Source organism: Dreissena polymorpha, chromosome 3, assembly GCF_020536995.1.
Source record: "Dreissena polymorpha isolate Duluth1 chromosome 3, UMN_Dpol_1.0, whole genome shotgun sequence".
In the NCBI taxonomy this organism is placed as follows: domain Eukaryota; kingdom Metazoa; phylum Mollusca; class Bivalvia; order Myida; family Dreissenidae; genus Dreissena; species Dreissena polymorpha.
This window is the reverse complement of record NC_068357.1, coordinates 53,557,510-53,573,362: the sequence shown is the minus strand read 5'-3', so window position 1 is coordinate 53,573,362 and position 15,853 is coordinate 53,557,510. Positions and strand designations below refer to the sequence as shown.

The 15,853-nt window shown below is 36.4% G+C and overlaps 2 protein-coding genes across 2 annotated transcripts; one reads left to right on the top strand and one right to left on the bottom strand.

Annotated features, from left to right (window-relative positions):
- The first annotated feature begins 3,360 nt into the window (after window positions 1–3,360).
- On the top strand, window positions 3,361–6,124 carry LOC127872232 (uncharacterized). Its single transcript, XM_052415561.1, has 3 exons — window positions 3,361–3,410; window positions 5,238–5,298; window positions 5,804–6,124. The coding sequence occupies exons 1-3, from the start codon at window positions 3,361–3,363 to the stop codon at window positions 6,122–6,124; spliced, it is 432 nt and encodes a 143-aa protein (XP_052271521.1).
- A 3,795-nt stretch (window positions 6,125–9,919) lies between these two features.
- Window positions 9,920–15,852, bottom strand: LOC127874181 (uncharacterized). Its single transcript, XM_052418375.1, has 8 exons — window positions 15,683–15,852; window positions 13,930–14,012; window positions 12,495–13,631; window positions 11,876–12,259; window positions 11,431–11,597; window positions 11,151–11,326; window positions 10,711–10,921; window positions 9,920–10,524 (listed from the first exon to the last, which is right to left on the bottom strand). The coding sequence occupies exons 2-8, from the start codon at window positions 13,970–13,972 to the stop codon at window positions 10,273–10,275; spliced, it is 2,370 nt and encodes a 789-aa protein (XP_052274335.1). The 5' UTR covers window positions 13,973–14,012; window positions 15,683–15,852; the 3' UTR covers window positions 9,920–10,272.
- Window position 15,853: the final 1 nt, after the last annotated feature.

Sequence of the window (15,853 nt, the reverse complement as noted above, 5' to 3'; positions counted from 1 at the left end):
TGTTGCAACAATGTTTAAACGAGACGCCAACTGATCTTGAAAACTAAGGGTCTCAATAGACTTCAAAGGCTGAGTGCAAAATTGCCTATTCTTTCCCCAGCTTTTTGTCATTTTATTGTCATGACGTTTCTGCAACATAGGTTGTAATAAATCGTCCAAACAGGGAACATCTAACATGGACTTGCTCTGCTCATGTACAGGAAAGCATACTCTATACTCGTTCTTGTAAGCAGACATTCTGTCAGGAGTGTCAGTTCTCCAAGAATGTGACAGTATGGAAATCTGGTACTCATCTAGTACTAAACCTGTCCCCTCCTCCTTTTTTGAGTTCTCAGAGCCAAACAATTCTGACAGCATGTTGCGTGTTTCAGGGTTTGTATACTGTTTAAACTGACTGTCAGTAGAAAAAACAGAAAGATCAGAATGAACTGAGATGCTTTCCTCACAAAGACCGAGCAAATCTCGTCTTTCTTGATCCCGAGGATGAAGAGACAAAATATCATCAGAAACAGTATCATTGTAACACCATTATTCAAACTTTTCATTTGACGGGGTCTACTCACCGAAACGGTATCACCGGAAACAGCTCTCAGCTGGGTCGAACCCACTGTTGGCTGTTTATTTGCACTATTCAGCGAGGCCGAACCCCCTGATAAGTATGCATTTTCACAGTTTCTAGTGACGGTAGAATTTTTTCAATATTGGAATCAAACTTTGCTTGCATATCCGAAATTCTCTTATCCAAATCACAAACATTCGGTTTCGAATAAGCACGTGTTTTCGAAACTGACGAAGTAGATAATAGGTGTGAAATTGCCATGTTACTGTGAATTACTATCATCCACCACATGGAGCGACGCTTCCGCCATAGTTTAATACTAAAAACCACTTATAAACTTTACAAAATAAGTCCAAAAATTCTTACAAATTGTAAGACTAAAAAGCACGTCGGACCGTTTTCACGCTGAAATTAAAACTGATTGGCGCATGCATATTCACGCCGATCTTGATATCGCAGACGCTTGCTACCGTATTTATGTCGTAAATTCGCAAGCGTTTGAGCGAGTCTGACCGAAACACGGAAGTATTAAAAGATATCATATTGTTTATGCAGCTGTCACTTCTATACCTGGTTAAATTATGATTTGTTGGCAATTAACTATTTGTACTCTGTTTAATTCATAGTCTTTCTTTCTGGAGAGATCCAATAGTTCGCAGCTGTTTTCATGTCTATTATTCACAGTATCCATAGTGGAGTTCTTGCTTTCAGGTTCGTCTGATTTCTCAAGTTTAATCTGAGTTGTAATGTAAGGTACCTTAACGGATGCCTTAACGCTAGTCTTACTTGATTCCCTTTGCGACTGTGTCTTGCATATGGGTCGACCCTGGATTGTAGCATACACCTGGTCCCTGGGGACTGCCACGTACCCTTCTGGGATAATGATGTCGCTATGCAGTCTGTTCTCGCTTTTCCTTTGATGTGGTGCTCTGTGATGTCCCTTTTCGACACGATCTACAATAGTATTATTTACATTCTGCGCATATCTATTTCTAATATTATTAATTCCAGTGACACGCTCGGCAGAATCTCTCTCTTAAAATGGTTCATTATTCTGTACATGTGATGTTCTTGTTTCATTATCAGTAATTACTGTGGGGGACACACCCATATTTAAATCCAGATTTTCGAATTGCTTGTCAATCTGTTTTAAAATGAAGTAAGTGACTTTACTATGAATAGAGTCCACGAGCCTTTCATTCTCTGTCAAAACTGTGTTAGAACACTTATTTGTATTTGATGGTTCGGTCGGTGCTGTCTATTTAAGAGTTTCAATTTGGTTCGCTAAGAATTGAATTTTATCAAGTAATGTTTTGTTAAGTTTATCAAGTTCTTTAGTTATGACTTCAAGTTTCTTAATATGACTTTCTAATTTTGGCCTATACTTTGCTGCTTCGCTAATTTCTTTTCCCCTTATTTTTAAATCGGTTTCTAATTGTTTGAACTTGTGTTCTCTTTGTTTCAAACCTTGAGCTGCCTTCAGTTGTTCGCCCTGATAAGTATCTGGAGCTGTTGCAGTTACAGGTTGGGTTCCTACATCGTTTACTTGTTCCGCCCTATCCCCTTGGGACGCTGCCTCTAGCTGTTGGGTTGTTCCTAGACATGTGATACAGGTAACTTTAAGATTCAACGAGTCATAATCCACACATTCATGGTGACAAATTGCTTGACATATGTCACAACACTTTTCATTCGATGAAATTGTTTGGCTGCAGACAGAACAGGTTTCAGATATTTCTGGGGTTTCATTTCTATTTGATTCTTCCTGTACGAGTACTTTCACACTACCCTTCAATGCAAACCTTGGTCTTAAAGGGATTACTAACAATTGCTGATCTGTTACTGTGTTTGTGTCATTACCTGTTTTCCGGGTACCGTTAGTGTTTGTCTTTGAATTATTTGTAGAATTAACAGAATTCTCAATGTTTACCTGTGGCTCTATATGTCTAATACACACCACACAAGTAAAGGCAGTCTCCTGGGGTTGGTTCATACGGTTTTTCAATTCTTCTTCACTCACACCACCACGTTTCAGGCAGTTATAATGAATCCAATGACTTTTCCCTGTATGGTTCTTGGAACATTCAACACCATTTTTTACATTTATTTTACATTTGATACACGGCCATTTTTCTTTAACTTTGTCTGTCGTTACGGTGTTGTCTACACTTTTTTGAATGGATAATCTAGACTTACTTGTAGTGTTCAGGTTAACACGACCTGCTGGTTTATTTCTCTCATCGCACTTTCAATCCTTTCCGCCAACTGCTTGTTAGTACTGGCAACGTCCACTGGTCTGCCATCCACTCGAACCTGCTGAACCAACCCCCGAACCTGTTTCAAATGCTCGTCTATAAACAAGGATACATTTTTTCCATTCATCAGAAATCTACTACGTGTGTTATAGATATTCAGCGTATAACTAGTATGCCTAATGGCGTACATGACAATGTTCTTTCCAGATCTATTATAGGTTGTATCATTGGTAGTTTCATTTTTGAACCCTGGTTCGTTTCCATAGAAGTATAATGAGACAGTTTTCAAAGGCTCAAAAGTAATTAGGTCAGCTGTTATGACAAGACCTCCTCCAGTTACTTCACATTTAATACTTTTGAGTGCGATTTGCGGCTTCTAACATTTTTGCTAAATTACCGTTCACCGTAAGGTTGTATTCAGTGGACCTTTGTATGTTGCCCGGTGTCTGACCTCCATGGGAGTTGCTGGGAGACTGCAGCCTCTTACCAATCGCAGACCTTGAGCCAGTTGTCCTTTTCCTCTGGACTGTACTCACCAGCTGCGCCATGCTTGCCATATCAGCAGACGAGATCTCCACTACAGAATTCTGCACACAGTAAGCTAAGAAAAAGCTTAGACAGAGATAGAGGTAAAAATGAGTCATTAAGTGTTGAGCATAAATAATTTTAAATACAAGCCTGCCTTTCCTTAAAAGTCACTTTTAAGTTTAAAACCAGATAAAACTTTTCTAAAATAAATATTTACAGTAACAGCTGTAAAATCGCACGTTCTCCTTTGCTTGCTTTGCAAAGTTTTATAAAAAAATAACGAACAGTCTAGACTTTGAGACTAACCACGTAACGGTTTATGTTCAAGGTTAAAAGTTTAAAAGTTCCGTAAAAACTGCCAGATTTTTCTTAAAACATTTGATTTATTTCTACATCCCTATAATCAATCGTTCGTTTCAAGGCTACATCCACTTTCCTATTCAAAATGTCTATTTTTGTTCAATAATTTTCCATTTTTTCAAGATGGCTGCCGGGCCTCGCCGCCCGCGACACACCAAGAAAGTCTTATTTTGCACTTTACCACAACGTTACCACTCGTCGCTTAATTAGAACACTGACTTAAAACGTAAAACAGTTTATAAATGATGTTGGCGGCAATAAAAATTGCCCCAAAGTCAACAAAACTTATTAAAATTCAAAAAAACTTCTCCCACGCCCACTCTCAAGAGAGATCACTCATCATCTTGGATCCCGTCGCGGGAGAGTTCGAGGCAAAGCTCACGAGATCTTAATTAGCTGTACACAAATGAACAAAGGTTGTTCCTTTAATACGTAAAAACACAAATAATGTATGACACCGTGTAAAGAAATGTAATCCGTCTAAAACACAACATAAGACTGCGTCATATGGTGTAAAAATAAAACGTTAACATTATAATGTTATTAATTAGCTGAATTCATATTGGCTTTGTTATTGGGCTGAAGACAGCCGTATTGGCCTGAGGCCGCAGGCCGAATGACAATACGGCTGTCTTCAGCTCAATAACAAAGCCAATATGAATTCAACTAATTAATGACAATTTCATTAATTAACTTTATAATATTATTCAGCAGGAAAAGCTTGAATGTCACTTTCGAAACACAGGTTTTGCAATATAAAATAAATTAAGTATGAAGTTTTGGAAAATAGTTAAATTTCTGTTCTATACAACTTTTACCCTGTTTATAGTCCCATCCAAAATGCTTTGGAAATGTCATGTACACCAATTTACCTTTTGGGCCATTGATCTTTTTACAGGTACGTAAAAAAAGGAAAAGCGTATAATTGTATCGTTGCTAAGCGCCCAACACCAACACAATAACTAACAGTAAGTTGATGTCTTTGTATGTTTGTATGTACATGACTTTGTATGTAAAGCCATGATAATATTTTAGAAAATGACACACTGATACATGATGTACATGACTTTGTATGTTTATATGTACATGACTTTGTATGTTAAGCAATGATAGTATTTTAGAAACGACCCACTGATACATGATGAACATGACTTTGTATGTTTGTATGTACATGACTTTGTATGTTAAGCCATGATAATATTTTAGAAAATGACATAATGATACATGATGTACATGACTGTGTATGTTTGAATGTACATGACTTTGTATGTTAAGCCATGATTATATTTTAGAAAATGACACACTGATATCATGCTTGTTTTTAAGTTAATATAACAAATGAATAGATATACATTTAATAAAACATAGATAAAATGAGATTTTTTTGTTGTTTGTTTTTGTCTTCAGTACCGTTGTGCGGAAAAGCCCGCGTCTGTTTTGGCTATTTTTTTAAAAAAAACAATTATGGCTATTATTTTCTGAAGGCAAGAGTGAGCACTGAGTAATAATCCTGTTTATCCTATATATTTCTTTAGTATCGGGGGCTTTCGACCCGAAATCCAAGCTTTGTCGATAGTGTTTAACAACTGCGTACCGGTAAAGTTCAATCTAGCCAACCTTTTACGAGATATCTTGTTAATTTAAAACGGAAATTGAATATTGTTGCAAGAGGAAACAAATGTCCCATGCATTCAATTTTAGAAGAATAATTATAATTTCATTAATATTGTAATTTGACGGCGATATTACTGATAACGCATAGAAACAATAGCATTTAAAATAAGTACATCTGGACCACATCTTGTCCTCGTGTAAGGAAGCGCTTGCCCAGGGGAGATATCGCTGGAGACATGACCAGGTACTCTGAGAGTAGCTGATACACTTGAGAGACACAAGAAGAAGGCGCGAGTACATGCAGGGGCAAAGCAAATCAACCTTGTACCAGCAGGGACAGTAATGAAGGGTACAAAAGGAAGGACATTCGAGTATCCTAGACGGCACAAATGACTGGGAACTACGGGCAGATCTTAGAAAACAGCTGCAGTTTTCAGACATTGTCCACACTATCCTACGTCCAGACATTGTGATGGTCTCTTAAAAGACAAAGAAGATCATTTTGGTAGAGCTGACTGTACCGTGGGAAGAAAGATGTACTCAGGCACATGAGAGAAAGAAGGCCAAGTACGAAGATGTCGTCCAGGAATGTAGAGAGGCCGGTTGGAGAGCATGGAACTACCCGATTGAAGTGGGATGCAGAGGGTTTCCTGCACCATCGCTGGGAAAGATGTTCCAGGATATGGGAATAGTGGGACAGGCGAGAAAGCTGGCCATTAAGAAGGTATCACAGGCAGCAGAAAGAGGCTCCAGCTGGCTGTGGCTAAGGAGGAACGCCAGTAGCTGGAAGTCATCCACTAATGGGTAGTATCTGATCAGCACTGCCGCCCGCCACTAAGAGCTTGTCCTAGGTTTAAAAGGGCGAAACAAGCATTGACAAGTGGTACCTCGCTGACGACATTAGTGGAAAGCAGTTTATCTGTATTTTACAACAAATGACGACAGATGCTTTCTAGACATAACTTTAGCAGGAACACAATTTGAAAGGTCGCGAAATCATGTAAAATTTACCTGAATAACATTCCAGCCAGACTGGATCCACTACCGTTGTTTTTAATACAACTCAGAAAGACAATAAGCATTGAAAACTTACTTATTGCCATTAGGAATTGCATTTGTAATGTGTAAATCCTCCATGATTTCGAATTAGTTTTACTTTGGGCGCTCATTGTAGGTCACATAACCCCAAACCGGAACTCCTGTTTTTAGGGTTACATGCAGTAAGTTTGATACTTAGCACACATTGTTGAGTGCATGCTGCCTAGGATTTGTAAAATACATTGCAAATGGTTAGTTTTGGTATCAACTTGAAGGTATATTTGTAAGCAATAAGAAAATAAGCCATTTTTGTGCTCTACTTTTTGTGTTGATAGTTCCCGGCTTTGAAAGTAGGTCATACTATTTGAGCCCAAATGGTTGTCTGCACAACTGTCAAAACCGGTTTGCCTATTCTAAGGTAAATATTTTGAGTTAGCACACATAGAATTTAATGACATGCATTTTTTTCAAAAGATTATGCATTTATCTTTCCAATGATGGGTGATGATATAGTGGGTATGCGCTTGATCATGGTAAAAATTGATATCGAACTTCAACTATTTTATATGTAATATAGAAGGAAATTAATTGCGCATGCGTAACCTGTAGTTATTTTTGTACGCTCAAATATTGAACCTTACTGTTGTGGTTACACTACACTATTGTTATTGTCAAAAAAGGGAGCTGAATATACAAGGGGCTGGGTGCTTAAAGTATATTTTTAAGATTTAAATTTTGCACCAAAACTAAGCATACAACTTCAAAATGGCGTCCAAATTGTCGAAAGTTTAGAATCTCATATAAGGCCGAGTTTTTCCTGGTTTCTGATTGGCTGAATCTCGTATTGGCCGACCTTTTCCGTATTGGCCGTGTTTTTTCCATATTGGCCGCCTTTTTCTCGTATAAGGCGAGTTTCGAACTTTATTGGCGAGGCTCAACTTGTATTGGGCGAACAAATTGAACACATTCTCGTCTAATATTATAAAGTTAATTAATAATACCGCTGAAAAGCGTAATTGTTAAAATTTAGTGTCGATAATAACGACGCAACTGTGAAGAAGGAATTCCAAAACCAGTATGGCTAGGATCGATTTTCATTAGTACAAGAGCTCACGTGATTCTATAAAGATATGATTGGATAATTTAAACGTTTGGGTTACACCCCAGTAATTAAAAGCGTACAATGACATAAAACTTTTTATGTGTGCATATTTTTTTTCAACCTAATGTCGTTAAGTATAATTTCCAATAAGGGGATTCCCCGTAATGTATAAAAGTTATTGTGGGTTTTCCCATTTCCAAAATTAGCCAACGATATAATTTCATTTTTCTGTGTTTTTCAACAAGATAATGTTATTCAAAACATTACAATCATATGCCACTATGATTGTTTGGTTTTAATCTTTCCACAAATAATTAATATACATTTTAATATACGTTTTTAAAAACCGTTATTTAACTATTTGTTTGATACATTTATTGGCTATTCAACTTTAGATTATTCCAAAGTTAAAATCCATTTAATCGTCAAAAATAGAGAATCGTGTAAGTATAAATAAATAATAGTTTAACGATAAGTAATAAAATTATTAAAATCTACAAGAAAATAGGCACCCTTACCTAAGCAATCACCTAATACAGAATGGAGTTTACAACAAATATTCCACTACGTTTCTTCCACAATGATGTCTTCGTTAAAAATAAGACTTGCTTATTCATGAAGCGCGTGCACTGTCCTATGTTGACAAAGATCATCCAATAACGATTAGTTTATATATATATATATATATGTGTGACAATCGATAAGATTGAGTGCAAGGATAGACATTAGTGGTTGTTTGTCTAACCCTGGCGAGTACATATTATGCCTTATGGCAAAGTCTTTTTTAATGCGTTTTAATCGTGTTTTTTTGATCGCTTTTAATTTCTCGGCTCTATTAATCAACTTAAGCATGCACGTGCTTAATCCCAGGCACGCCCCTGGACTTAACGTGGTCAGAGGGATATCATGCGTTTTACTAGTATATAGGCCTATTCCACTTTTTGCAAAATCAAATAATTGTGTGTACAGGTCTCAATTCCAAGGCTAATGTGTCAAACTGTGTCACTTCTCAATGACGTTACACCTCTATGAATAGCATGAAATCTATTTCTTGTTTCGGAACGTTTTTATTGGTAAAAAAGTCTGCAAGCGACAATTTGATTGGTTTTATTCAGCTGGTAATTGGAGCCGAATTCGACATTACATAATTAAACATAAACATATTCTTTTCCGTTCTCGTGTTGCAAATGCAAAAACATAATTATAACGTTTTAAAACAACCTAATTCATTCTATCAAAAACAAAGAAGATCTAGAAATGCTTCGTGTAAATGATGATTTTTGTAAGACACGAAATTAAGTGAAGCTTAAGAAGATTACATATTTTGATTTGTTTCTTTAAGTGTGCAATGATGATCGCGCGAATATTGCGTTGCGCAGAGCAGTCATGACTGAAGTAGGTTCCCAGAGTGACACAGAAAATTATAAGGAGGTTGACATTCAAGTTCACGATCACCAGTTACAACAATCCTCAGTTACTTTCAATCAACATAACGGATGTCTTTGTTTAATTGCTTCAAGCGTTATAGTCTTGAGCAGCAGACATCGACTCGTCAGCCTGGTGGCTGTGTCAGGGTTTCCTCGTTACTATGTAGAAAGTTCGGCTTGCTGAAGAATTTAAGAGTTATTGGTCGTTATCGTTTTTTTTTTCAAATTCATTATGTTTATATTTATGTAAAAATATTTTGTAAAATGGCCCTATATTCTCGAAACTCGTAATGAAAAAATAATGTTGAAGCAAGTTTTGTTGAAAGATAATTTGGTTGTGTATTCCGTAGCGCGTTTCACAACATCGTATTTTCTGTGGGAATAAAACTCGGGTACAGTCTATATTTGCCGGGTACGTCTTAGTATATTTTCCGTAATCGGAGTACATTTACGTATACTTAAGAGTACCCGGGGTACATTTAAGTAAGACCCGAGCAGAAAATGACCAATCGAGCGTGACATCTGTCGGTTGTTATTTACTGTCTGCGTAGTCATAGTCATAATCACGTGATAGTCACGATGGAGACATCCATGCCGAGACAGGTATTTTTTCGCCGTTGTATAACCTTTATTTTTTAAATGCCGCTCAATTTCCAGCCATATCAGCAAAAAAGTGATTACCGGTAGCATTTATTTCATATTAATATTGGCTCTATATCTCGACTTTACTCATTACGAAATTTCTTAGCGCGATCACATAATAACAGCGCCCGCTAAGAAAATTCGAAGCGAGTAAAGTCGATATATAAAGCAAATATCAATACGAAATAAACGCTGGCTGGAAAGTAAGCGGCATTTACAAATTTAACAAAAGAAATAAAACGTATATAAAAAACGGCGAAAAATACATGTTTTGAAAGGGACGTCGAACGCTTGACTTTCTTTTGATCGTCACGTGATTACCCCCTCTGGTAGAATGTTTATCATATAACAACCAGTAATACATCTATACAAATGTGTCTGCACGACTACAGAGTAAGTGAAGTAATAATATTTAGAAAAAAAACGAGTATATGACAATATGAATACCACGGATTAGTTATGTTCATGTCTTTAAGGGATTTACCATAATTGTGCTTTTGTCATATTAAAGCTAACACTTAACTTTTCATCTTCACGAAAACAAGAATACCAAATACAGTCTCGCTCTCTTACACTCCGGTTCATTACATTACGTGTTTGTTGAGGCACGAACGACAACTCTGCTAGGAGAATGATACAGTCTTATGTATAACACAGTCTAATGTCAGTGACAATCCACTCATTTAATTGTATTTGTTGTTTGACATTATTTGCATTCCAAATAGCCGGCACGTTGGCAACCTTATTCTATAAAAGTATGCTACCAGCAGTAAGCACGATGACACAAACTAGCATTCCAAACTTTCTTAGACGTTTACCATAGTCGATATTTTCAAGAGCAACGACACTATTCAAGTTTCCGGTGTCGCATACGTAGCTTTGGTCTTGCACTGGTGTTATCGTTTCAAAATGCTTTTTACTGCTCGGATTCACATGCTCTGCTCGAATGGCAAATCTGCGCAAGTGTTCACTTTGTTCGCTTGCTCCATCCTCACAATTCTGACAATAAAACCATATCAATATATATCAATAATAATAATATAAAAATATACATATCTGAAACCAATTATCTTTTTTATTTTCGAATTCTAACTAAACATGTATAAATGTTGACATACTTTAAACCAAACCAAGTATATATATCTTGCTATTTTTAGACCACAAAGATATCGGTATTCCATTCACCTGTGTTGTATCTTCTGTTTGTAGGTTACAATCTTCTTTCACTGAAGTATCAATAAAACTGCTATCTCTCACTGCTCTGTTAGCATCAGCTTCATCCTTACATACGTTGTCCGTAAAGAGTTGTGCATCCGAAGCCGGGACTGATTTTAAAGAGGAATTCATATGGTCGTCATCAGCGTCATGGATTTTGTCTAGTCCAACCTCTAATTCCCTGTATAAGTTGAAAACATATAAGTCTTGTTAACTTAATAGCAGCATTCCTATTTGAATATTCTTAGCAAAAGATGTTGACTAACACTGTGCAATAATTGTATTTTAAAGATAATAAAGATCGGATTGATAATGCTGTTCATTAACGATATCCTCTCAATGCAAAACCATATTGAACAGTGAACCGACTACGTGTCTTGTCCTAAAAAAAATGAATTAAATGTTGTTACCTTTTACTTAGGAGTTCGCCGTTTCGATTATCACTTTGATGCATTTCTTCTTCAGTGACTTCATGTGTCTGTGATTCTTTGTAATTGCTGTTACATTCATCGTCACTATCATTAGCTTCTAGTATCATATTCTGATCTCCGATTTGAATGTTTGTTGCTCTGTGTATGTTGATGACCTACAGAAACAACAACACCAATAATAATGAAATAAGTATGGTAATTTCAGGTACGACATCCCAAAATATTGGCAACCGGATTGTTAATTGAAAACTGCTCTTACAGTTTTATGATAGTGGACAATAGGTGACGATCCTTCTGCTGCCTGTCTGTTGATTTTCTCAGATTCATGTACGCAATAAATTGGTTCATGTCTGCGTGGGTGTCTTTCATTTTCTGTATTATGTAATTCAGGTCCAATTTCAAAGTCGCTTAGTAATGGTAGTGCACCTGTACATTATAAAAAAGTTGAAATATATGGGTTGAATTAATAACAAATACGCATGCTAGCAACATTTAATGAACTCAAAATGTTAAGAGTACTCTAAACGATTATGCATTTTGATCAATATAAAATAAGGATTTCTTGATTATGTGCTACACATGAATATTATATTCCGATTTACGTTGACCTAGCATGATACATAAATGTACAACGAAATGTATCTCGAACGTATCTATGTTGCCGTTATTAATCAATAAGTTAGCTGAACATTAAACGCAATTACCTTGTATGTTCAAGTATTCGTTCTGATTGACATCAGTTGTTTGTGGTAGCACGTTTTCAGCGATGTTATCTGGACAGGGTTTTGATTGATTTCCTGAACCCGAATACGAGCCAATATCACCGGAGTGCAATAGTGTTTCAAACTGTGGTATTAACGCCGCTTCCCGCGCTGCATCATTTGTATAAGTTTGACCGCAATACTGACCTCCAACTGATCGGGACTGTTCATGTCCAAGTGTGTTCACTATAAGGCTTTGTGTTTGATTTTCTCCACCATTTGCTGTCCCTAAACAAACGGAGATCGATCTTCCGCTTTCATCAAACGATATCATGGTAAGTGGCTGATACAAACTGTCATCAGTCTTCATCGTTTCCCTTTTCTTGCCTGAAAGACCGTTACACTCAAATTAAACTTTAACGCGATAGTATACATACAATAAAGTAAACAGCACGGACTCGTCTTTTCCTTTTTATATGACAATATTCTGTTTTAAGTCCATATTTTAGTACACATGAACAACGTTTATTTCTCTCTTTGCGTAAACACATCAAATCAGTCCATGCATATTCGCTAATAAATCCACACACTTAAACTCGCATTTACATGCAATCTATATTACCTTTATTTCGCTGGTCCTTAAATTCGGATTTAGAGTGTGGCTCAAAATGTTCAGCTGCTTGATCGGAATACCGACTTGGAGGGCTGTGTGGACGAACTTCATCAGTAAAGTCATTCATGTTTCCTGCCTCGAGATGATATGCATCTGCATTTGTTCGCTTCTGCTCAGCAGTACTGCGCCCATAGCTTTGCTTATCACAAATTGTTGGAAGATTTGTCGAATCCGACCTCTTTGGCATTGGTGAAGACATTGCCATGTCACAATGTAAAGTGCTTATTGTGGAAACACGGAGTTCCGAATTATTATGTTCAGTCCATTCAGTTTCAGGTTCGTTCTTACCAAAGCATTCATTAACATTTGGAGGAGTGTCGGTCAGAAGGGTGAGGTCTTCGTTACTATAGCACATTTTGTCTTGAGTCTTACATGGTTTGCTGGATTTGAAATCTGACAATTCATTATTTGTTTCGGAATACGATGCAGATGTGGTTTTTTCTTGGTTTGATATCCATACTTTCTGCATGTTTATTAACTTAACATCGGCTTTCTTTCTGCTTTGAATCCGTGACTCAATCAAACATGTTACTTGTTTTAAATAGTACTGATCCTTATTGTAATAATTCAATCCGTTAAGTATGTTGAGTCCTGTAGGGATTTTAAATGTTCCATTGCGTTTTTCAGTGAAGACTGGAACAACGCACCACTGCTTGTCAGGATTTTCAATGGCTTCCATTAAAAAAACTTCGCTGGTAAACTCCATCCACTTATCCTTTACGAATTCTTTTGTAAGGTAGATGAAAACGTATGTGCTTCTGTTCATTGCATCACTCAGTTGCCCAATTTTTCTGTTATTTAAAGCAATTAGTTCACCTTCATCGTACAAAAGAGCACGAACCTTTTCCCTATGTTTCAGCTGAATATCATTGACAAGGTGGTCTCTGAATTCTGCAGCATTCTGTTGATCATTTTCGTGGTACAGAATTAAAACATCTATATACGCTACTTTCAGTTCCGGTGGCATGGAGTCCCAGACGTGCTTATCAACATGACGTTCGTTGAAAGAACACACGCTGAGAGAGCTTTCTGCTGAATGCACAATTTCTTTTGAATTTCCAGCTCCAGACTGACACGAGTCATTACCTAAAAGGCATGATGGGTAATTGAGACATGCACACATATAAGATATTCTTAACTATTTTGAGCATTCCGTTGTAAGCCAAATTTTACGAATTATCACGAATTATAAAAAACGGAATTACATGTACATGTACAACTGACAGTTTAAACTCAAAATATATGTCTTTGGTTAAAGTCATTGTCGTTATTTATAAACAATATTTCAAATTTAGCAAAATGGCATAGACACAAATCCTTTAACATAAAACCTTGTCGATACGTGTTAGTTTCTAGATAAGTCTTTTTGACACCAGCTACTTGCATTTTGTGGCAGCATACGTTTGGTTGGGTTGATCAGGAAGCATTTTCAACCGTTTGCCTTAGCTGTCCTCCCAGCTTTGGTTTCTGAAAGACAGGTATCACGACAAGTTTCTTCTCTAATAATGGAAGCTTTTTATTAATGTTACAATTGCAGTATTTTAATGATGTTTGTTTGTGTCACAACTGACTTAGTAAGTCTTCCAATGATGAAATAAAAGTCGATATTTATAAGACATTTATGTCAATTTATTAAGGACATACTTGCAGTTCTGATATTTGAGGTTCACTGTAAATCATTTTATGGGCTAGACCGATGCGGATGTTATTTAAAACGAGGTTTACTTATTCAGCGCACTTCATTATTATGCGGCCATATCAAGCACGACAAGATCTTAATGTAATGTAAATTGACCGTGTGTGTAGTGTTTTAACAAATGTCAATTACTCCACTATGTTTCGGAGAGCCTTAATTGTTTTTTCTGTATTCAATTCTTTTAGGAATTCATTCTTGCATGCCTTCAAATTGTTCTGGTCTGTTACAAAACTGTCTTCATGTGGTGGGTGGTCAGTTTCCTTATATTGCTACATGGACACTCTAGATGTCCCAGGTTTTTTGTACAGTCATCATGCAACTTACTTAAAACGTTTGTTCTTGTAATATCTCGTTCGGCTAAATTTTATAGGGTTCCGACCGTTGAAAGACATGGAGGCCAGGGGTGGTTCCGTTTTTTAAAATACGACTATAGTCCTCGTGATCAATCTAAAAGTAACAGTTCTGCCCCGCTATGAGCCAACGAAATCTCGAAAATTGTTCTGGTCTGTTTGTCAGGTGTGGATGCAATTTTTCTTAAATGACTTTAGAGAAACGTTGTCTACACTCTAGAATACACATGATAGCACAACCTTCATGGAACTTGCTAAAACATCTTTTCCTATGATATCTTGGCTTTATTTTTTTTTAATGGTTCCGGGTCCATTGCAAAAAATGGCCGCAATGGATTGCGTTAGTTTTCCTAAAGTGAAAGCTGGTAGACCCAACACTTGCTTCGATCAGTTTAGTTTCTTAGGTGCTCGGTGAGCACCCATTGCATTGGTGGCCCTCTTGTCTTTCATTATCACATGACGCAATTTTTTTTTTAACTTTTGGTTGGGGAATATGCCTGATATTTTTTATAAATCGAATTTCGGAGAAAACAACAAAAAACGAGTTACATGCACCATACATGTATATACATTAGTTTAACCAAGCATTTGCCTACATACGTGTACAAATAATTGTCTTATAACCTGGCTAAGGTCGTATTAAAGTAATATCATATAGTAAACAATAAAAAACAAACATTCGACATTTCCATGTTTCCAATTATGGGATCCCAACTAACGTATTGAATGTGGGGTTTTCCAACTCTCCTTATAAAAAAACAACGATATAATGTCATATTTACAGTATGTATCTTTGAACGAGAAAAAGTTATTTTACACATAACAATCATATGCCACTGTGTACGTTTTCAATCTAACCACAAATAATTAATATATTCTCTTATATCAAATTAATGTTTTTCAACTCTTTGTTTGATACATTTATTGCCCATTTATACTTTCGATTATTTTGAAGTTAAAAATCAATTTAATCCGTAGCATGAACAAAAAATAAATATGCGTGAAGTTTAAATGAACCATATTGTTATGATAAATAATACTTTTAATTAAATATGCCAAAAAATAGACATATCATGTATTTATAATCTTACCTAAGTGATATATTTCACCCTACTCCCTAGCTATGGAGTTTTCAATGGCAATTCCATTGCGTCACTTCCACAATGAAGTCAGCGTTAAAAATAAGTATTGCGAACTGCTGTTTTTTGTGTGAGTTTTGTTTACAAGCTTTACTAGTAACAGGTCGGTGGGGGGCCTTTGAT

Bases quoted from the DNA above. Each gene is read 5' to 3' on its own strand.
- LOC127872232 (XM_052415561.1), top strand. From the start codon at position 3,361: ATGCTTGCCATATCAGCAGACGAGATCTCCACTACAGAATTCTGCACA. The intron at 3,411-5,237 runs GTAAGCTAAGAA...ATATTTCTTTAG, and splicing joins ACTACAGAATTCTGCACACA to TATCGGGGGCTTTCGACCCG. The intron at 5,299-5,803 runs GTAAAGTTCAAT...GTCTCTTAAAAG, and splicing joins TGTTTAACAACTGCGTACCG to ACAAAGAAGATCATTTTGGT.
- LOC127874181 (XM_052418375.1), bottom strand. From the start codon at position 13,972: ATGCTTCCTGATCAACCCAACCAAACGTATGCTGCCACAAAAT. The intron at 13,632-13,929 runs GCAAGTAGCTGG...CATGCCTTTTAG, and splicing joins AACGTATGCTGCCACAAAAT to GTAATGACTCGTGTCAGTCT. The intron at 11,598-11,875 runs GTAATTGCGTTT...TATAATGTACAG, and splicing joins CGAATACTTGAACATACAAG to GTGCACTACCATTACTAAGC.